This window comes from Mirounga angustirostris, unplaced genomic scaffold, assembly GCF_029215605.1.
Source record: "Mirounga angustirostris isolate CCGP_5_RB_7025 unplaced genomic scaffold, mMirAng1.0.hap1 SCAF_12, whole genome shotgun sequence".
In the NCBI taxonomy this organism is placed as follows: Eukaryota; Metazoa; Chordata; class Mammalia; order Carnivora; family Phocidae; genus Mirounga; species Mirounga angustirostris.
The window spans coordinates 6,626,533-6,648,862 of record NW_026991720.1 but is presented as its reverse complement, the minus strand read 5'-3'; the positions used below and the strand labels follow the sequence as shown (position 1 = coordinate 6,648,862).

At 54.9% G+C, this 22,330-nt stretch overlaps 1 protein-coding gene across 2 annotated transcripts; it reads left to right on the top strand.

Moving 5' to 3' along the window:
* Positions 1-1,645: 1,645 nt before the first annotated feature.
* ZNF775 (zinc finger protein 775) lies at positions 1,646-22,284 on the top strand. 2 transcript variants are annotated; one of them, XM_045864071.3, is made up of 3 exons: positions 1,646-1,937; positions 13,027-13,095; positions 19,945-22,284. In XM_045864071.3, the coding sequence occupies exons 1-3, from the start codon at positions 1,796-1,798 to the stop codon at positions 21,567-21,569; spliced, it is 1,836 nt and encodes a 611-aa protein (XP_045720027.1). In that variant the 5' UTR covers positions 1,646-1,795; the 3' UTR covers positions 21,570-22,284. The 2 variants fall into 2 exon arrangements, with proteins under 2 accessions (XP_045720027.1, XP_045720028.1); XM_045864072.3 differs by lacking the exon at positions 1,646-1,937 and adding an exon at positions 1,978-2,191.
* Positions 22,285-22,330: the final 46 nt, after the last annotated feature.

The window sequence follows — 22,330 nt, the reverse complement described above, 5'->3', positions numbered from 1 at the left end:
CAACGTCTAGGGATGATGGGCAGGAACCAGGTCCTCAGGCACCTAACGTTTGTACTTGGGGGTTGGGGAAAAGGATGAGGGCGAGGGAATCTGACCAGGGCTCCTGACTTTGAAAGATCACCTTTAAAGGAAAAGCTTGGGGGTGGGGAAGGCCGGCACTGGGCGTCCACTAATGCTCTGCTGCACCTACTTTGGGGTAGAGATGATTGAGGAGAGGTCCAAAGTTCAGGGAAAGCCACAGAAGTGGCCTTGAGGGGGCTGGTCAAGCTGGGACAGAGTCCCGCAGAGGACCTGGGGTTCCCAAGTCATTGCTCAGCATGGCACATACAGACAGCGGTCTCGAGGGAGGAACTGCTCAGGTTGGAGGGGTCACAGTTCTGCTGACAGGAGCTACTCTTCTGTTCTGAGGTGCCCAGGGTTCCCCCCCCTTTTTCTTCTACAACTATAAAAGTACTCAATTATCTTGTCAAAATTAATAATGCAGACATATATTTTCTAAATATGGAAGTCTTTCACTCCCCCCTCCCCCCGTTGTCTTTTCTCTCTTTTTTCTTAATGTAAATAGGATCCCAGATGTGCTTCATTCTTTCCGTCCTTGAAATACCCTTGGTCATGAAACGCCAATCTGGAGGAAGACTTTCACTCTGTAGAGGAGGAAACATGCCCAGAGAGAAGTGGGTTTTCTCACTCATAACCAGTGGCAGATCTGGACCTAGAATACTGGAATTCCACAAGCCTTTGGTTAAACCTCCAGAAGGTACTCTAGAAAATAAAGAGATGAACGGGATTCTTTAAAAAGGTTGATGGCCTAGTGGTATCTGGTATCTGTGTAGGGTTTTGTACTTTACAAATGTTTCTATAGACAATAGAACCAATTAGGGTCCTGCAAAAGTCTGGAAAGGTAAGCATGTAACTAGGAAATTACTCTTTTACAGATAAGTCAAAGTGCAGAGACAGAAAAGCTGCACAGAAGTTAGTGGCAAAACCGACAGACTCTCAGTTGGACAGTGTCTGTTGTCCTGAGGCCAAACAATAGCTGGGCCCACGGCAAATGCTTAGTAGGCGGCCACGGATTCATTAGAATGAGGTCCATCAGCTTCACAGTAGGTTTGTAGGAAGTCTCAGAGAGAGAGAGAGAGAGAGAGAGAGAGAGAGAGGCCAGCCTGTGTTTTTATCAACCTCGAGTCCCAAAGGCAGTTTCTAAGCAGCTCCAGAGAGAATCCTGCCAGTGGGAGTTGACCTAGCTAGCCTGATGTAGCAGTGTGTGGAATCTTATTGACATAAAGGAGCATTCCTTCCAATTAGTGTGGGTAGAGGAGAAAATTCTCTTTTCTGAAGATCTCCAGGCCGTCTGGACCCTGCCTCTAAATCAGCAGTGACACTCCACCTTGGAACGTGACCTCTTCAGACCGCTGTTTCCTGAGGAGAAAGCGAGGGGGTGAATTTAATGAGGTCTCCGTCTCTCTGTCTCTGTCTCTGTCTCTGTCTCTCTCTCTCTCGGAGACCCCAGGACAGTTTATCGGGCGCCCACGACGTGCCTAGCGCCGCGCGGGGCAAGCACAGCTTCTCACCCTAACACGTGGTGTACTGTAGTGCCAGGTGCCACCATGTCACATGCACACTCGAGTGTCAGCGTCAGAGTGGGGTTCGTGCGTCCTGTTCTCCCGGATGCCGGCACCAAGAGCGGTGCGGGCTCGTCCCTGAGTCGGACGGAGAGCTGAAGAATGACGGGATCGATCTGAGAGCGCGTCCGCCGGGCCAGAGCCGGAGGGATAGCCCGGCGGAGGGGAAGAATATGGTGCCGCGGCGCCGTCCGGTCACCAGCACCCGGCCTCGCCCTCGCTCCTCCTCCCCTCGGAGCCCTGGACTCGGGTCCCGCGCCAGCGGCCAAAGCGTTAACTCCGCGCGGGGCCCCGCGAGGCCCAGCGGGCGGCGAGGTCAGCCCGCCCACCAGGGCTATTGGCTCAGGAGAACAAAGGGGCCGCCCCGCGGGCTTCTCCGATAGGGAGGAGCTGGTCATCTGAGCGGCGCAGCCAATCAGGCGGCGGGACGGCCCCGGGGATGGCCGGCCCGTCAGCCAATCAGGGGGAGGCGCCCGCCCCGCCTGTCCCGGGACTGGCGGGGCCGGGCACCCCAGTGCCCAAGTCGCCCCGGGGTGGCAGTTCCCGTTAACCTTAACCACAAAGTCAAGGTATTTATTCCCGTCCCCTCCCTCCGAGTCCCTCCGAATCCGGGCGGGAGGGGCGTGCGGAGGGACGGACCGTGCTGTGGGGCCAGCGCCCGGCCCGCTCCTCGCGCGCTGCCTCCACCCAGCCTCGGGCTGGCGGCGGCCTCTGGGGTCTCGGGGCCCCCTGAGCCCCTGGCGTTGCGGCTCCGAACTTTCCTCGCCCCCACACAGCCCCTGGGGAAAGGGGCCCGGGTCGTGCGTGGGAGGGGGCTGCAGGCGGGGGCAGAGAGCAGGAGGGGGGCCGTGAGAGCGGGAGGGACGGGATGGTGAGCGGGGGGTGGGGTGGGGGGCTGACCCCCGGTCCCCTCGGGCGCGTCCTGCCCAAGCGCTGGCCCTGCGTTCGGGTCTGTGTCAGCTGTGTCGGAAAGACCGAGCTTTTGGAGGGCAGGAGCCCCAGTGCTCGCCGCACAGTGACACAGAGTAGGTGCTTAATAAATGATTAAATGAGTGGGCATAAAGATTGGGAGTGCGAACGAGAGGGAAGCACCACAGACATTGGAAGTGCGTGCGTGTGTGTGTGTGTGTGTTTGGGGGTGGGGCTCCATTCCAGGAAAATGGGCACAGGAGTCAAGACCTCAGTGGGGGTGGGGGTAGGAGCTGGGGGCTTCTTTCCCCTGTAAAGGTGGAGGAGAATCCGTCCTTTGGGCGGGTGGAGCCTGGAGCATGTCCTGGTCAGCTAGACCTGGGGTTGGGTGTGGTCAGAGCCCAGAGCTTGACCCTGGCTGCTGTCCAGGCTCCATTATTAGCTCCTCTTTTTGGGTCCCTGTGTTCATCTGTAAAATGAAGAGATTAGAGGATATTAGTCTCCTTTCAACCCTAAGGTTCCATGATTCTGTGCTTCTAATCCGTTTTGGACTTAAATTTCTGTATTGTAAGTGTTTTTTTATTAAAATGTTTGTTAATGGTTTACAGCACATGGGACCTTGGGCCGGATGTTGGGGAGAGAGAAATACTCCATGTTAAGATGTTTACAGTTTTGTTGTGGAGACAGATAAATTATTATTATACCATGTATATGGTAGCGGCCTGGGTGGGTACACAGGTCAAACAGAGAAGGGCCCCTAACTGAGCCTGGCATATCCAAAAAGGCTTCCCGCTCAGAGCGATCCCTGATCTAGGCTGGGCAGAGAAGAGCTGGGCAAGAGTATTCCAAAACTGGTCACAGGCCGGCCAAGATGCTGCAAGGTCAGGGAGTCACATGTTGGGACAGGAGAGCTGGGAGGCAGGAGAAGCGAGCAGAGGCCGGGTTCTAAATGGTCTTGCCGAGAAATTTTGAGCTGAACCTGAAAGTACTGGGGACCCATTGGGAAGTATTTTGAGCAAAGTAGTAACATGTCCTCAATTTAATTTTAGGGAAATTGCTTTGAGTTCTGGGTGATTGAATGGATTGGAGGGGCAAGATAAGCTATAAAACTAGTACAGTCTTTGGGCAAGAAACAGTGAGGTGTAAACTGAGGTGGGGCAGTAGGAGATCTTGGAGGTATTAAAAACAGCACTGGTACAACTTAACGAGGTATGTGTTTTGACAGTTGTACTCTGGGGTAGTGAAAGGTGGTGGTGGTTTTGAGAGGCCTGATGAAGACCACTGTCCCCCCTGAAGAGGCAAGGGCTACCCAGGACAAAGTGCAGAGCTTGGTGGAGGTGGGGTGACCCATGTACCTGCACCCTTGGTGAGAGTTAAGCTGAGGAATCCCAGATTTCCTAGTGCAGTGTTGGCTGGGAGGGAAGAGTATGGTCAGAGTGTGCAGAAGGAGACCTTAGGTCTAACTGTCTATGAGGCAATGGATGTCACCCCTGGGCTTTACTTTCCTCATCCGGCAAGCGGGGAGTCAGTGGGGAGAAACACTCCTTACTCTTACCCTTTCCAAGCTCTTTCGAATGAAGCAAGGGGTTGGAAAGTGTTTATAAGTGAAAGTGTGACATCTGTTCAAAGTGTTGTTAGCAGTCAGTTTCATGTCTTGCCTTCAGATTGGGTCATGGGGGTCGCCAGGCCTTGGCTGGCTCCTGAGTCTTGGACCTTGGGCAAGGAATGTGGGTGCTGATCTCTCCTCTAAAGGGAGACAGGTTAGCAGAGCTGGGGATGTGGAGGCCATGGGTGAGGGACAGGCATAGAGGCAGGGAGGTGGGGTAGGGCAGTCCCCCCAAAAGGGTGAACGTTGGGTGGGTGGAGGCAGAAGCTCTGGAAGGAGGTACCTCTGAGACTGGCCTGGGGTTACATCTTGGACCTCCGGGGGGAGGGGGGCAGGCATGATAGGATAAGGCAGCTGCCCCGGCTCTCCATGGACTTGGTTCCCAGCGGACGCTGGTGGAAGCAGCCTGAGGTCATTAAACTGGGCTGTCCTTACCAGGGCAACCCTGAGTTACAGTTATTATAATGTGGGAGGCAAAGAGGGGGTGACGGCAATGTGGCGACCTAAAAATAATTTGTCTTGCACTTCGTGAATGTTTCCCACTGTTTTCCCCCCTTGCTTGATAGGACAAGTCTATCCATAGGAATAAGTGTTATTATTTTCCAAATAATAATTTGATAATTTCTGTGGAAGGATGGCCTGCCCTTTTCCCTTGCTCCTCTGACCCCTCTCCTAGGACTGAGGACCACAGTGTTTGGGAGATCGAGGTCTGAAGGTCCTGGAGCAGAAGAGGGGGAAGGGGCAGGGCTTGGAAGAAGGGCAACCGTGGGAGGTGCACGGGACCCTTGATCCAGTGCTGAGTGCGGGTCTGGGGAAGCTGGAGAGGAGGGAGGCCTTCTTGAGGAGCAGGGTGGGGGAGGGGAGAGGAAGATGGGGTGGAGGCCCTGGAGGGGTTGGGGACTCTTGTGGGAGTCGTAGAAGGACGTTGGGCATGCTCATGCTGGGGTGAGGGATGGAGGTGGGCCTCTAGGCAGTGGCCGCGACACTTCCCTGGTCTGAGCTAGGACCTCTGGGCCTGCTTGTCTGTCTGTGGGCACGGGGGCCATATAAGATGGGAAGCAGGTCTCCAGGGGCTCTGGCAGCAGCTGTGCTGTGTTTCTGATAACATTTTAAAGCCACTGGTTTGTGTGTCCTCGTTGGTCCTGAACTCTGGATGAGAGGAAGGTGGGAGGTCTGATGTGTCCAGCAGACTGTCCAGAGGCCAGCCAGGACACAACCCCAGGGGACAGGCCTTGTACAGGAGTGGCATTTGTAGGACGGCCTTGGGGGAGGGCCTGGTGGCTTTGGAACAGGTCCTGGGAGACAGGAGACACTGCCTCCTTCCCCTCAGTGAAGCTGAGGCTTTGAGCTGTAGGCCAGCAGAAGCATCTGAAGCTTGTAGCCCAGCCCCCCTGCCTGGTGCTCAGGCCCCCCAGCCTCCAGCCCCGCTTTCCTTACCACCGCCCACACAGCCGCCTCCACTCCTACCCCGTGAGGTACCCGCACCCAGTCCAGAGCCTCCCCCAGGGCTGTTGAGGGTCCAGTGACCTATACAAGGAGCCGTATGCGGCCTTGAAATGGTCCCGACAGGAAAATCCGTGCACACCCTCTTCTTCCTGCCAGGCCCGCTCACATCGGGGAGCAGAGTTTGGGGTGACTGGGTGGGTGCTGGGGGCCTCTGAGGATTCTGAAGTAGCTGGAGGCGTGAAGGTTTAGGAAGAGTGAGCAGCAGTGGTCCTTTGGAGGGGGCTTAGGAAATGGGGAGTGGGTGAGAGAGACACGGTTGGTTTGTAGGCTTCGGGGAGCGCAGTGTGCCGCAGATTGGTCCCGCCCAGTGCTCGAGACAAACCTGTGGGCAGGCCTTTTCAATCACCTTCACCTTAGGAACCCGAGGCCCGGAGGTAAAGTGACTTGTCAACCACTGGTGGCTTAGAACTCAGGGCCCTGATTCCCAGTCTAGGCCTGACATGGGCCTGATGTGGGGGTCCTGAGGAGAGGGCAGCCTTTGGGAGCAGACTCGGCTGAGGGGCTGGCCCTGTGGAGCTCAGGTTCCCAGGGCAAAGGGTCTGCTGCTTCCTCTGGGGCTAGACCCCCTGCACGCTGGCCCCGCGAGGGATCTCTTGCTGCTCTGGGCTTGCCCGGCAGAGCCCAGTTCTCTGTCTATGGCTTTCTGTGCCGGGCCAGCTTCTCCCCAGCCAGCCGCAGCCCCGGCTGGCCCCGTGCCATCCCCCACCCCCAGCATGGGCGCCCTAACGGGTGGCCGTCCCCCATCATACTGCCTCGCTTCCGTCTCCCTGAGTTCCCTTTCGTGGAGCAGTGGGCAGCTGGGAGCGTAACTGTGTGACGCATAGGCGCACATGTCCGCGCTCACGAGCGCACCGCGTAGTGTTGGTGCTTCTGTGGTTCATGCCCGCGCGCTGGTTTCTGTGGGTCTGCAGGCGTATCTGTGGGTTTCTCAGTTTCTTCGTACTTTACATACAGGTTTGCAGCTGTTCTCATGTACAAGCATCTCTGTATGTTTGCACCTCTGAACCTTGGTTTACTGAGCTGTGTTCGATGTGAGATACGATTGTTTCTGGGTGTGATGGTGTGTGCAGTTAGCGTTTACATCAGTTTCTTCTCCGGCGCCTGTGATCGCGTGTTGTAGATGGAAACATCCACTGACAGTAATTGCAATTGGATTCCCAGGCAGAAAACCCCATCACCTTATCCCTAGATGGTTGTCATCTGACCAAGGACTGGGGCCAGAGGAGCCCCCTCTTCACTCCTCCACTCATTCATTCATTCATCATTCAGTATACAGGTGCACCACAGATATATTGCAGGCTCGTTTCCAGACCCCTGCAGTAAAGCAAATATTGTGATAAAGCGAATCAAGTGAATTTTTTGGTTTCTCAATGCATACAAGTTATGTTTACACAGTACAGTATCTGCTCCGTGTGCAACAGCCATATGTCTGCAGTGATAACATACATACCCTCATTAAAAAATACTCTATTGCCAAAACGTGCTGACCACCGTCCGGGCTTTCCGCAGGTCATAATCACTGATCACAGATCCCCCCCTAACAAATATAGTAATAATGAACAAGTTTGAAATATTGTGAGAATTGCCAAAATAGGACACAGAGACAGGAAGTAAGCAAATGCTGTCGGGAAAAAGTGTGCCAGTAGACTTGCTCAGCACAGATTGGCCAAAAACCTTCAGTTTGTAAAAAAAAATGCAACATGTGCGAAGTACAAGAAAGCTAGGTGTGCCTGTAAACGGAGCAAGGCCGCTGCCTTCCGGGAGCTTCCGGTCCTAGTGCAGCGCCATCCGGTGGAGCTTTGGGAACATAGGCATGTCCTCTGCTGTCCTTACCGTAGCTCGAGCTCCGTGAGGCTCTTGAGCACTTGAAATGTGGCCAGTGTGATTGAGAAACTGAATTTAAAATTTAATTTATGTAAACGTGAGTAATCATATGTGGGTATAGAAGCCAGACTCCTGAAAAGGAGGGATGGATCGTTTAAGGTTTGCTAAGTCCTGTACTTTCTTCTAGGAGGCGACATGGTCCCCGGGAAGGAGCTCTGGGGGAGGCAGGTTGACCCCAGTTTGGTTCTGGCTCTATTTCTTACTAGCTGTGTGACCTTGAGGAAATGACTTAACTTCTCGGAGCCATGGGTCCTCAGCCATAATTGGTCGTGAAGGATGAAATGGGCGATGCCTGCTCAGTGTTCGGTGCACAGTCGTGCTCAACAGCCAGTGGCTCTCTCCCTGTCCATACCAGAGTCTTGGCTGAGCACCCCTTCTTTCCACGCCAGATCAATATCAAGATCTCAGGGATGTCCTCCATGCCCCTCAATAAATGAGGTTAGGAGAGGCAGAATGTCGGCCCCTAGGGAGCACTCTGAGAGCATCCCTCCAGGGTGGAGGCTGGCTGGAGCCTGAGTGGGGCCACCCCCTTACAAATGCTGTCCTGAGCCACAGTCTTGAGTCTGGTTCCCTTTGAGCAAGCGTGGTGGGTCAGGGCAAGGAGATGAGAAGTGAGGCCTGCCTGCAGGGAACCAGGAACCCCCTAGGAAAGAAAGCTGGGAGCGAGCCAGACAGATTAGAGCATGGGGGGCGAGGGTGGGAGACTGGGTGGGTGGGCCATGCACTGTGGACCAGGTGGGGTCAGACCAGCTGAGGGGTGGGAAAGATGTGGTTAATGGAAAGGTAGGCTGTTCGGGATGCATGGCAACCTTGCTGGTGTGGCAAAGGGGGTCAGCTTGATGTGCAGGGGGCACTTTGGGAAGAGGACCCCCTGCCCGGGGTTTCCTGTGGGGGCAAGGGGCTGTTGGTGTAGGGGAGCAGTGGTGATTGGTGAGGACCTGGGTGAGGGCCGGGTGGGAGCTTATGGCTGAGAAGGGCCTGGGAGCTGGGCCCTTTGGCCGTGGTTTGGGGAGATGCCACCCCTCCAAGCCTCAGCTCCTGGTGGGTGCATGTGGCCAATCCCCGGTCCACCACTGACCAAGGACACATGAGTTGCCATTCACTTCCCCTCTCCTGCCTGCGGCCTGATCTGTGAAGAAGGCTGTGCTTGTCTGGTGGAAAAGTTCCAGGGGCCTGAGGTTGGGAGGATGTGGGGAGCCGTGGCCATGTCCCTGCACTGCCCCTCCCATCTGTGGCCTTTTTCTTCCCCCCAGCTGCTGTCCACTCCCCTCCCTGCCCCCAGGATTCTGCTGAGAGCAAAGCCCTTCCCCTGCCCCCAGACCTCACCACCTGCTCCTGGGCACAATCCTCGCTTTGTGTGGTCTGGCAGTTGTCATGCAGCTGCGCCCCTCCCCCCCCCCCCTGCAGAGGCCTCTCATGGAGGGGGCTCCCATCCCACGGCAGCCTGACCCAGTGTGGGGAGGGTCAGGCCCAGAGCCAGGTGCTGGGAAGGCGGAAGTGACCAGGGCCTTGTCCCGAGACCCATCCCCTGCATGTGTCCCACGCTCCATAGAACGTGCTCAGCCAGGAGGGGAGAAGTCACTGGGGTGAGGGCCCTGCGTGATAGGCCAAGCGGCCTTTGGAGACTCAGTGCAGGCACTGGCAGCGGTGCTGGATTGGGCCTGTTGCCTTCTGTGTCCGGCAGGGGCATTTTGCCGGGCAGCCTGCATGCCAGGCCAGGTCGGGGGAGCCATGGGTCAGGGAGGGTGGGGGGGGTGGCGGCTAAGAAGGGGCCTGTAGGGCAGCGTGGCAGGGTGGAAGCAGAAGAAGAGGGAAGGTTAGACAAGGTGCAGCTTGGGGGGGGGCCTGGCTGACCTGCAGACACGTGGCCACACGCGGACACTTCCCTCCGTTCGGCTTTCTCAGGCTTTTACCTGCAGGACACCTGCTGGCCTGTTTTCTAGACACATCCTACCTGAGCACACAGTTGGAGGTGGGCCCTCAAGACATGGGGCCTGCCCCCCATTCCTGTCCTCTGTGCCTCTCCTCTCCCCTGCCCTCTCATTTCTTACTTCTTCCCCTTGGGCCCACGGGGGTCCCCTTCCCTCCTGTGCTTACTGGGACCACCCCGAGCCCTGGTGTGGCTGGGACAGAATACCCAGGGACACAGGGAGCTGCTCTGTAGCTCGCTGTGAATTATTCATCAAGAATTGAAGCCTTTCTGCCACCTGAGCTGATTTGTAGGTCCTAATACTCCTTGGAAGACAGAATGGATCAAGTAGGACCTATTTGATTGGGCTCAAGAGGCCCGTTGTTTTGTCATGTAGGGGTTTTGTGAATAAGGCCAAGGTCTTACCCTCTGTCTTGAATTGTGGCCCTGGCCTTCGGCCCCTCTGTCTGGCGCCTCTGTCTGAGTTTTCCTGAATTAAGGTGCCTCTTTGTGGACTCGATCCACAAGTCCATCCATCCATCCATCCACCCATCTACCAGCCCATCCATCTATCCATCCATCCATCCATCCATCCATCCATCCATCCATCCATCCATCCATCAGCATCCACCCATCTACCCATCCATCCATCAGCATCCACCCATCCATCTACCCATCCACCCATCCATGCATCCATCCATCCATTCATCCATCCATGCATCCATCCTCATCCACCCATCCATCTATTCACCCATCCATCCATCCATCAGCATCCGCCCATCATCCACTCATCCACCCATCCACACATCCATCCATCCATCCACCCACCCATCCATCCATCCATCCATCCATCCATCCATCCATCCATCCATCCATCCGGGCTTCCTGCTGCACCTTTCCCTACGCTCTTCTCCCTGCCTGCTTTTTCTCTGCACCAGTTTTAGCATCTGTAAGAAACCACAGTAGGGGTGCATAGCATACCCCTGTTGGGGAAATAGAATTAAAAACAAAAAGCTGATGCAGCCTGCTGCACACGGTCTCCAGATAAAGTGTAACTCGTCCTCAGCAAGAGGACTTCCCCAGTGGCACCGTTTGTGACCCAGAGTTCATCTTAAAATCACCTGGCCATTGGGGTGGCCATCTGTGTTTGCTAATTGCCTTTCTCCCAAGGAACAGGGTGTGTCTCCTATCTTTATGATGGGATAGTTCTGCAGCCTGGAGCCAGGCACCCCGGGAAGTCAGGCCCCCACCCACCCTCCCCTGGGTCACCATCTTCCTTGGTGTTTACATTTCTTTTTTTTTTTTTTTAAGATTTTATTTATTTATTTGAGAGAGAGAGACTGAGAGAGAGAGCACATGAGAGGGGGGAGGGTCAGAGGGAGAAGCAGACTCCCCGCTGAGCAGGGAGCCCGATCCAGGGACTCGATCCAGGGACTCCAGGATCATGACCTGAGCCGAAGGCAGTCGCTTAACCAGCTGAGCCACCCAGGCGCCCCTGGTGTTTACATTTCAAGGAGGTGGCTCCCAGGGCTTGGAGGGAGGTGGGGGCGGGGGGTTTGTAAAGCTCCCAAGAGGCTTGTGTAACTTTTGGAAAGATTTACATGCCTCTCGAAGGGGCAGAGAGACATTCACAATGTCCTCTGAGCCTCTTTAAGAGGACATCTTATCTGCAGTGGGTGAGAGGCCTCTCCAAGGCATGGGACACACAGTAACCTGGAGGGAAGAGGTGGCGCCAAGGCAGGAGCATCAGCATCCATCCATCCATCCACCCACCCATCTACCAATCCATCCATCCATCCATCCATCCATCCATCCATCCATCCATCCATCCACCCATCTACCAACCCATCCATCCATCCATCCATCCATCCATCCATCCATCCATCCATCCATCCATCCACCCACCCATCTACCAACCCATCCATCCATCTATCCATCCATCCATCCATCCATCCATCCATCCATCCACCCATCTACCAACCCATCCATCCATCCATCCATCCATCCATCCATCCATCCATCCACCCATCTACCAACCCACCCATCCATCCATCCATCCATCCATCCATCCATCCATCAGCATCCAGCCATCTACCCATCCATCCATCAGCTTATTCGATTAAAAAAAAAACAATTTCACAATGACAACTTTTCTTAAGTAAACGCTCTAAAAGAAAGGGCCGGAGTTTTTTTCCCCTTGTGCCCTAAGGAAAATGATTTCTTTCTTTTTTAAATTCATATTTGCCCTTATGCCCCTGCCCCCACCTCTCTTGGCAGGGCCCAGATTCCCAGCCTGGGTCCCTGCCCACCTCCCCCCGCCCCAGTGGCTGTTGGAAGGGGACCTGGGAGAGGGGAGGGGGGACGCCCTTGGGATGAGGTTTCTTGAGGGCCCGAGGTGGAGAGCAAGAGGAGATGGCTTTTTGTGAGGTGACTGAGCAGAGGGGCCGGGAAGAAAGCCCTGACCAGGACATGGAGAAGCCCCTTTGTAGCAGCAGGGGAGCGGGGCATCTGGGCTGTGGGGGGCAAGTGCCACAGATCCTCACTCGGGTCTTGGCAGGTGTGGGCACGGGGAGGGTACAGGTGTGTGAAACAACCTTAGGAGAGGCTGCCCACGGCACTGCGTGCAGAAAATGAACCACCCCCCTCTGAGTGCAGGTCAGCCGGCCATCCGGTCAGGTCACACACCACCGGAAGTGCCCTCGGGCTGGGGGCTTTCTCCTAGGCCGGGCATTCAGCAGTGAGCACGGAAAAGTCCCATATTCTCGAAAGATGACGGGATACGCAGACAAGTAAATACCAGGTCAGGTGGCGAAAAGTGTCAAGGAGGAATGTGAAGTGGGGTTAGGGCTGTGATAGGGAAGGCAACTCGGAGGAGGGGGCATTGAGGCAGAGACTGAAAGGCAAGGGGCGTGCAGGGATCTGGGGGAGAGCGCCCCACGTACAGGGGCAGCCAGTGGAGCTTGGGGCCCCCCAGCTGACCTGTCCCTGACAATGAGCCAGTCAGGACGTGCCCAAAACCTTGAGCATTAAAACAAAGAAAAAACATGAGCCCCAGATGGGTGAACTCTTTCATGGGTCCCCCCACCCCCCGATGGCTTGTATGTGATCTTGCATGCAGTAGGGACGGGAGGGGACTTTGAAGGAGAGGGGCCGGTGAGGGTGTCTTCCAGGGTGTCTCCACGACCACTCAGGTGGGTCTCCGGGCTTAGCTGAGTTTCCTAGGGTGGCATCTCTCACCCCCCACCCTGCTGATATTGAGCCCATGGGTGTGAGGCTCTGGTCTGGGAGTTAGAAGAGCTGGGGCCTCCCCTGGTGCCACCATTCAGCCGCCTCTGTGACTTGGGGCATGTCAGGGGCCCTCCCTGGCCTCAGTTTCCTCCTCATAAAATGGGAATAATGCCTGTTCTACCTGCCTAGCAGGTATGTGTGCAATTTTACAAAAGCCCTGCACTTATGACTGAGGTCAGGGACAGAGAAGCTCTTGAAAAAGAGGGAACACATTCTGTGAGGTGGCAGGAGGGCGGGGGGGCCCCATTCGGTCCTTGTCCCACTGGCCAGCTCTCCTTCCTCTGCCCCCTTCTCACCCACAGACGGCAGGGCAAGCGCTGCTGCCCGGGAGCCTCCGCCGATGGAGTGTGGCCTGGCTGGCGCGAGCACAGGTAAGGGAGTGCAGGGACCGGTGGGAGCCCCCTGCGGCCTCCTCCGCCAGGCCCGTCTTCCCCGCCCTGGCCCCTGTCCTGCCCCTGTGTGTGAGGTGCTGCCGTCACTAGGAGCCTGTGGGCTGTAGAATTGCAGAGCGGGATCAGGAGGTGGAAGGTCACGTCAAAGAAGGCAAAGAAGACCGACTTCGGGAGCTAAGAAAATGACAAAAGGCCACTGTGCCTCGCTAGGCAAGGGGACGCGCACACACCCGTGCAGAAAGCCAGGCGGGAGGGCGAGTGAGGCGTTTGCTAACTGCTGGTGGTCACGCTGATCTAACATTGAAAACCAGCGCTCTGGATGAGACGATCCCTGTTGGTTTTGATCAGGAAAGTGCCTTCGGTTTGGTCCTGGGGTTGCTCAGAGTTCATGGGCGGTGGAGAGGAAACAGGCAGGCAGTTTTGGTGTCTGCCAGGCAGGTGCTGCTGTGAGCTGAGAGTCCTGCGCTCTGGGCACAAGGCCCCCCAGCCCCCAGCATCCCTGACCTCCTCACCACCCTGCTGCCCAATGGCTCTGGTCCTGGGAGAGGGGGCAGGGCCCGTCCCTGGGAACGCTGCCCCTTGGCTCAGTGACTCTGGTTTCTTTACCTCCCCTCCCCTCCAGGGCCTTGCCCCACGGACCCCAGAGCCCCGACCTTCCCGGGATAATCATCACAATGAACCTAAGATGGAGACAAAAATCAGGCAGTAGAGTAATAAAGGAATGAAGCTTCCAGCTCAGAGGGGGTGGGATGATACATGGATACCGCACATCCTGGGGCCGGCTCCTGATGCAGACTTCAGGAGCATAGTCACCCCACTTCCCAGGCCAGCTCCCCACCACTGCCATGTCACTTCGAAGGCTGGGAGCCCTCAGGGTGTGTGTGTGTGTGAGCGCAAGAGATACTGATGTTACCATAATTACGGTAAAACTGAGGACAGGTGGTTTCAGACGTTTTAGCAGAAGGAACCTTTTCCCAGGGAATCTTATAAGTAATTCCTAGTTCAGGCATGAGAGATGTGTCGGCCAGGGCCCTCTCCCTCACCTCTGGCAGCTTCTGAGGTGCCCTGGAGTCTTAGGGAAGAGGTGGGAGAACACCGGCTTTGACCTTGGAGGTCGGAGGCACTGGGGGGCTGGGCACCTGCTGGCCAGGCTTAGGGAGGGAGGGACTCTTTCTGGATGGCTGAAGTTTTCAGTTAATTACGAGCTTACCTCTTTTTTTTTTTCTATTTATTTTATGTGTTTTTTCCTTATTGTGATGAAATATACACGTGAAATTTACCATTTGAACCGTGTTTAAGTGTACGAGACGGTGGTATTAAGTACACTCACATGGTTGTGCAAGCACCACCATCTCCAGAACGTTTTCATCGCCCCAGAAACTCTGTCCCCATTGAGCAATAGCTCCCCCTTTAGCACCTTTGTATTTTATCCGAACCATTTAGAATTTTTAAAAAAATTACCCTTTTTATGATGACAAAGGAGCTGAACCTTTGTTTTAGGACTCCTTCGACAGACAGGCCAGGGCCTGTTTTCTTTGTGTTAATACCTGAGCCCTGAGGGAAGGTGTGCCTGATGACCGAGGTCCTGTGCACACACTTCAGAGGGGCCTACGCTCGCACAGCCCACTCACTTGTGTCTGCTCTGGGCCTAACAGCAGCGGACAGGAATGTTCTCTGGGCTTTCAGGCCAGGCCCATCTTTTTGGCCGGAGAGGGCTTGCCTCCCCAGCCATCAAGCCACCATGATAACGTCAAGATCGGGTTTAATCAGAGCAAGACAGTGACTTCTGTGGGGCTCTGGGGCATTAACTGGGACCCCGTCACTTGGGGACAGCAATGCCCCGCTCACCTGAGTGTATTTCGGATTCACTACCTGACCGCCAGTTTGGACACCTATCGCGTTAATTACTTCTGCTGGCCAACATTTCAGGACATCTAAAGAAATCCTCTTATAGTCAAGTAAACTTATTACAATTGGGTATTCAATTCCTGCCAATGTGCAGTTTAAATCACCACTTTCATCTTCAAATTATGACTCCTGCTAAAATGATTTCTCACAACCAAGCACCTGGGAAGGCCTTCCAGGGTCATGTTGCCAGGAGGGAAACTGGCCCCTCACAGGTACTGTCTGGGCCCCCACCCTCCCACCCCATCCCCGCAGTCACCACATCCGCTTCCTTGTCCTCATGGTGGCCAGTGAGGCTGTGGAGGGGGGCCGGGCTCTTTGGCCCTGGAACCCCCAGATTCTTTTTTTTTAAATCTTTTTTTTTTTTTTTTTAAGATTTTATTTAGTCATTTGAGACACAGAGATACGGAGAGAGAGAGCATGAGCAGGGAGAGAGGCAGAAGGAGAAGGAGAAGCAGGCTCCCCGCTGAGCCAGGAGCCTGATGTGGGGCTCAATCCCAGGACCCTGGGATCACGACCTGAGCCGAAGGCAGATGCTTAACCATCTGAGCCACCCAGGAGCCCGAACCACCAGATTCTAACTGAGGTTTTCTTTTTATTTCTTAAAAAAAAAAAAATTTTTTTTTAAAGATTTTATTTATTTATTTGACAGAGAGTGACACAGAGAGAGAGGGAACACAAACAGGGGGAGTGGGAGAGGGAGAAGCAGGCTTCCCGCGGAGCAGGGAGCCCGATGCGGGGCTCGATCCCAGGACCCTGGGATCATGACCTGAGCTGAAGGCAGACGCTTAACCAACTGAGCCACCCAGGCACCCTATTTCTTAAAATATTTTAAAGATTTTAAAATTCGAATATTTGAATATTCTCATACAAATTCAAACAGTGCAGCTAAAGTGAGGGTCCCCCTTGACTTCTCCCATCTAGTCCTTGTGCACATCGTCTGCAGGGCACCCACCGTCAGGCTTCAGTGTGGATCCTCAGAGTATGCGTATGTCTGTACATGGAGAGCTAGGGTGTTATTTTTCATAAATTGGGTCAGACGACTGTTCGTTGGTTCTCAGTTTGTTTTTTGTTTTCTCTTCAAATGTTTTGGAAATCTTCACATCAGCGTATATACGGCTCTTCGGCATTTTTTTCAGTTGCTACCTACTATTCCATATTACGAAGGGAATGATCACTTGGTGGAACTGTTACTGATGGATAATTAGACTGTTCTCTAGCTTTTGCTAAGTACAAATAGCGCTGCAGTAAATATTTGTGGACATTCCTCTGTACACTCCTATGCAAGTATTTATTAGGATGAACACCCAGAGTGAAACTGTTGGGTGGAGGAAATGGAAGTTTCGATACATTTATAATTTTAACAGGCACTGTCAAATGGTTCTCCAAGAAGTCTGAAGTAGTTCATGCCCCAGCACACCCACATATACACTTGATCTCCTCGGTAGTTTCCGGGTGCTAGAAACATCTGTGTGCAGGTTTCTGTGTAGACAGAAGTTTTCAGCTCCTTGGGGAAAATAACCAGGGGAGTGATTGCTTATCGTATGGAAAGAGTATGTTTTGTTTTGTCAGAAACTGCCAAACTGTTCTCCAAAGTGGGTGCCTCGTGCAGCATCCCCAGCAGCAGAGAATGACGGTCCCTGTGTCTCCACGTCCCCGCCAGCATCTGGTGTTTGCAGTGTTCTGGGTTTTGCCCATCCTCATGGGTGTGTAGTGGTAGTATTTTAGCTTTCGATGTTGTATAAGCCAAATTCTTCCTTGCTCATTTTTAGAGTTTTCTGCATAGTTTATGCACATGAGAAATTTTGTAATTCACTTAATTAGGGTTACACTGAATTTAAACATTGTTTTGGAGTGAAGAACTTCCTTCTCATCTAGGAATATGATGTATCTGTCCTTTTAGTTACATTTTCTTTATCCTTTCAGTAACATTTAATAGCTTCCTTGATATAAGTGTATGTATGTTAGGTTTCTTCCCAGTCATTTTATAGCTTTTATTGCCATTTTTAAAATTTATGAATTTTTATATGTTTTTGTTTCTGGCAAGCTTGCTGAAACTCTTATTTTATTTTATTTATTTGTCAGGGAGAGACAGAGCAAGCACAAGCAGGGGGAGCGGCAGGCAGAGGCAGAGGGAAAAGCAGGCTCCCTGCTGAGCAAGGAGCCCGATACGGGACTTGATCACAGGACCCTGGGATCATGACCTGAGCCAAAGGCAGACGCTTAACTGACTGAGCCACTCAGGCATCCCATGAAACTTTTTTTTTTTAAAGATTTCTTTTTTTTTTTTTTTTAAAGATTTTATTTATTTATTGGAGACAGAGAGAATGAGAGACAGAGAGCATGAGAAGGAGGAGGGTCAGAGGGAGAAGCAGACTCCCTGCCGAGCAGGGAGCCCGATGCGGGACTCGATCCCGGGACTCCAGGATCATGACCTGAGCCGAAGGCAGTCGCTTAACCAACTGAGCCACCCAGGCGCCCCAAAGATTTCCTTATTTTAGAGAGAGAGCGGGCATGGGGGAGCGGCAGAGGGAGAGAGAGAATCCTGAAGCAGACTCCCGGCTGAGTGTGGAGCCCGACACAGTGCTCGATCCCAGGACCCTGAGATCACGACCTGAGCCAAAATCAAGAGTCCGCCGCTTAACCCACTGAGCCACCCAGGTGCCACCCCGCTGAAACTTTTATTTCTAATATATTGTCAGTAGATTCTCTTGCACATTCTATGTTAATAATTATCTGCAAATGACACTTTTCTTTTCCCTTCCAATATTTACATATATTTTTCTTTTCTCCCCCATGCTTTGGCTAGTTCCTCAAGGACAATGTTGAAGAGTGGCAGTGACCCTGAGCATCATCTTGTTCCTCACCTGAATGGGTTTCTAATCCCTTGCCTTTGGTTATAACATTTGCTGCAGTTTCTAGTATAGCTTCTTTGTCGGCCTAAGAAAGTTTCCTCATAGGCCTGGTTTGCTGAGAGCTTCCTTCCTCCTCCCTCCATCCCTTCTTCCTTCTCTCCCTCCAGAAATGATGTTGGACTTGATCATATGACATTTTTACATGGATTGAGATTGTGTCAGGTTTTGCCTGTTTAGAAAGTCAATGTCATGAACTATATTGAGCCATCTTTGCTTTCCCAGGGAAGATCCCAGCAAGGTCATGATATGTTGTTTTTTTAATGCTGCTGAACTTGCTTTGCCAATGGTTTTGCTTGTTTGTTTTTGGTGTCTACTTTCAAATGCTAAACCTATAATTTCTTGCCTGCTCTGCCCTTGTCTTGTTGACACTGGATCATGCTAGCTTGTGGGCTCCCTCCCCCCTAGTCACTGTCAGAGTTTATATAAGCTTTGGATAACCCTTCCCTTGAAGTTTTAGTAGAAACTGTTTTTACAGTTAAAGGGGCCCCTTACCCATTTTTGAGGTAGAATGTTAGGTTTCTTTTCTGTCTCTTTTAGGACATGTTTTTGGTTTTTTGTTTTTTTTTTCTTTTTTCCCCCTCTTCTTGAGTTAGTTTGTTAATTTATATGGTCTCACAGAATCATCCCTTTTATATAGATTTTTCAAATTGATACAACATTTATGCCTTAGTATTTTAGGATTTTCAGAATCCTTTTTATATCTCTGTGTTCCCTTTACCCTATAGTCTCTGTTTTTATCTATTAATTCCTTCCTCCTACTTCCCTTGGGTTTATTTTGTTGTCTTTTAAATATCAGAACTTATTTAGAATTTCTCTTTTTTGTTCCCAACTGTTTTATTTCACCTACTTTTTACTAAATGTAAACTTTTTGTTGAAGTATAACACAGAAAAGTGTACCAATCACAAGCTGTATACCTTCTCTTATAAAGTGAGCATGTGCATGAAACCAGCACCCAGATCGAGAGAGGGAACAATGGGGCCCCTGGGTGGCTCTTTCCGTTAAGCTTCTGACTCTCAATTTCAGCTCAGGTCCTGATCTCAGGGTCGTGAGATCGAGCCCTGTGTCCAGCTCCGTGGAGCCTGCTTAAGGTTCTCTCCCTCTGCCCCCACTCTCCCCCGCTTGGGCTCTCTCTTGCTTAAAAAAAAAGAAGAAAAAAGAACATTGCCAGGACCCCTCAGGCCCCCTTTCCAACCACAGCGCCGTCCCTAGGTGGCAGTTTTCCTGACTTCTAACTTGTAAGTTAGTTTTGCCATCTTTTGACCTTCCTGTAAGTGGAATCCTACAGTCTGTATGTAGTGTCTGCAGAAGGCCTCTTCCATCATGATGTGGGTCCATGAGCCAGGGGGACAAAGCACCCCTGAAGACCTGAGCTCGCTGTGTGTGTGGGGGGGGGACTCCTGAGACTGAAGTAGCAGGGGGCTAGGAAGGGCAGGACAACACCTATTCTGGGTGCTCAGACCTTTCCAGCCTCCTTTCTCCTTCTTGGTTTTGTTGAAGAAAGGGGAAGTTGCCAAACAGTCAAGGAGGAAGAAGGTGAGGCACTCAGGCCCCGTGGCTCCTGCCATGGAGAGCCTGACTGTGAAATGGAGCTTGGTCACCCCACCACTGGGGGACTGGGCATGCACTCACTTAGCAAGCTCCCAGTGCATGGATCCTCTTAGCAAAAGAATGAGAAGCTTTGAAGCGTGGCCATTTTCTGCTTGTTCTGTGGGTGGGAACCCAGACCTTCCTTGTGTCCCGGGGCTTCCGCGTGGAGAAGGCGGGGCAGTGGGTGTGGCCTTGGAACTGCAGCGTCTCTTCCTTTCTTGTACTTTTCCTTCTGCACATCCCGAGCTGCCTTTCTCTGACTGCCCTTTCTACCTTTCCCTCTTGTCCTCTTCCGCGCTCTCTTCTGCATCCTTTCCTCCCGCCGCGTTTTCTATGCTCGGCCGTCCCGGCATTTCCTTCCCGCCAGCCCACGGGGCAGTGAATGACTCTCCCCGTCCTCTCTCCCTTTGCCTCTGGCAGGAGATGGGCTGGTGATGAAGATCAAGCCAGAGAAGCCAGAGTGGATGCTGCAGACGCTGGTGCCACAGGCCGAGCTTTCCGAGAAGGATAAGGAAAACATCTTCCAGCAACATCGGGGCCTCCCGCCATGCCAGACCATGGGGAAGCCTCGGGCCTTGGGACAGGAGGAGACTGGGGGTCCAAGGTGGGCCCCTCCCACTGAGCAGGCTGGGGGGCTGGCAGGCCGGGCTCTTTCTGCCGGCGAGGGTCACTTTGTGTGCCTGGACTGCGGGAAGAGGTTCAGCTGGTGGTCGTCCTTGAAGATCCACCAGCGCACGCACACCGGGGAGAAGCCGTACCTGTGCGGCAAGTGCGGCAAGAGCTTCAGCCAGAAGCCCAACCTGGCGCGTCACCAGCGGCACCACACGGGCGAGCGGCCCTTCTGCTGCCCCGAGTGCGCGCGGCGCTTTAGCCAGAAGCAGCACCTGCTCAAGCACCAGAAGACCCACTCGCGGCCCGCCACCCACTCGTGCCCCGAGTGCGCGCGCTGCTTCCGCCACCAGGTGGGCCTCCGCATCCACCAGCGCGCGCACGCCCGGGACCGCCAGGGCGCCCGCCCCGGGCTGCAGGAGTTGCTGCGGGCCGCCGCCGCCCGCCGGGGCTGTCGCCTGCGGCCCGGGCCGCCGCGGGGCCGCCCCGAGTGGGCCTGGCTGGGGCTTTGCCAGGGCTGGTGGCGCCAGGCGGGGGCCCGGGCCGCAGTCGCCGCCGCCGCCGCGGGGCCGGGCGAGCAGCGCCAGTTCATCTGCAACGAGTGCGGCAAGAGCTTCACGTGGTGGTCGTCCCTGAACATCCACCAGCGCATCCACACGGGCGAGCGGCCCTACCCGTGCCCCGAGTGCGGCCGCCGCTTCAGCCAGAAGCCCAACCTGACGCGGCACCTGCGCAACCACACGGGCGAGCGGCCGCACCCCTGCCTGCACTGCGGCCGCAGCTTCCGCCAGAAGCAGCACCTGCTCAAGCACCAGCGCACGCACCTGCCCGGCGCCCAGGCGGCGCGCTGCCCCAGCTGCGGCCAGAGCTGCCCGAGCCGCGCGGCGCTGCGGGCCCACGAGCGCGCGCACGCCGCCCCCGCCGCCGAGCCGCCGCGCCCCGGGCCCGCCGTGCGGGACGCGGCGCCGCGCTCCGAGCCGCAGGCCGAGGCGCCCCCGGGCCTGTCGGCGCCGCCGCCGCCGCCGCCGCCGCCGCCGCCGCCGCCGCCGCCGCCGCCGCCGGGGCGCGACCCCCAGCCGGCCCGGGGCCTGGGGGGCGTGCCGTGGGGCCGGGCGCGGGCCGGCCTGAGCGCGCCGGGCGAGCCCCGCCAGTTCATCTGCAACGAGTGCGGCAAGAGCTTCTCGTGGTGGTCGGCGCTCACCATCCACCAGCGCATCCACACGGGCGAGCGGCCCTACCCGTGCCCCGAGTGCGGCCGCCGCTTCAGCCAGAAGCCCAACCTGACGCGGCACCGGCGCAACCACACGGGCGAGCGGCCCTACCTGTGCTCCGCGTGTGGCCGTGGCTTCAGCCAGAAGCAGCACCTGCTTAAGCACCAGCGTGTGCACCGCGGGGCCCTGGCGCCCACCCCCAGCGCCAAGGACCAGGCTCTTTAGCGCGCCCGGACCCCAGCAGACGCGTGGTGGGGGTGGGAGGGGATGTTAGTGGGGGGTGCGCGTGGCCAGGAATGGTGGTTTTTACAACCCCTGGGGGCAGAACCCTGTGAAAGGGTGATTTCCTCAAGGCTCCGAAGGCTAGAGAACAGAATTCCAGAAGCATCCCCAAGGGGACGGTCCTAGGGTGGGCTGAGGGAGGAGGTAGGATGGAACAGATCTCACTCCAGAGCCTGGATGTGTCCGTCGGTGCCTCAGACGGGGGAACCGCAGGCCTCAGGCCCCGGGGAGGGGGCTGTCAGGGCTCTGGGAGAGGCTCCCCGGTGTGAAATGGGCCAGGGCTGGACTGATGAGCTGTAGCAGCAGCCTGTCACATGCGGGTCTCGTGGGGGACTTTTAACAGACTCACTGATAGCAAGGATGGAAGCCAGCCGTGGTGGCTGAGGAGGGGCAAGCATGGGCCCAGTGCCAAGGGCAGTGCCTGGCACTTAATGGCCGTTCAGACCTTAGGCCTGGTATGTGTGTGGGGTCAGATCGGGGTATAGAGGGGTGGCGGCAGCTGCGGTTTGGTAGCTTGGGGAGGGACCTGCAGCGGGAAAGAACCGCATGTGCTGCCCCTACTTAGCAGCCCAGGGGCGCTCCCGACGGCTGTCGTTGACCCGGGTCTTTATCAATGCCACTGTTGCCGAAGAGAAAAATGAAGGACTGACTGTCTCAAGTGGTCTCGTTGTCCTTTGTAAGCCTCCCTTTTGGAACTCCCAAGT

Bases quoted from the DNA above. Each gene is read 5' to 3' on its own strand.
- ZNF775 (XM_045864071.3), top strand. From the start codon at position 1,796: ATGGTGCCGCGGCGCCGTCCGGTCACCAGCACCCGGCCTCGCCCTCGC. The intron at 1,938-13,026 runs GTCAGCCCGCCC...TCTCACCCACAG, and splicing joins GAGGCCCAGCGGGCGGCGAG to ACGGCAGGGCAAGCGCTGCT. The intron at 13,096-19,944 runs GTAAGGGAGTGC...TGCCTCTGGCAG, and splicing joins CCTGGCTGGCGCGAGCACAG to GAGATGGGCTGGTGATGAAG.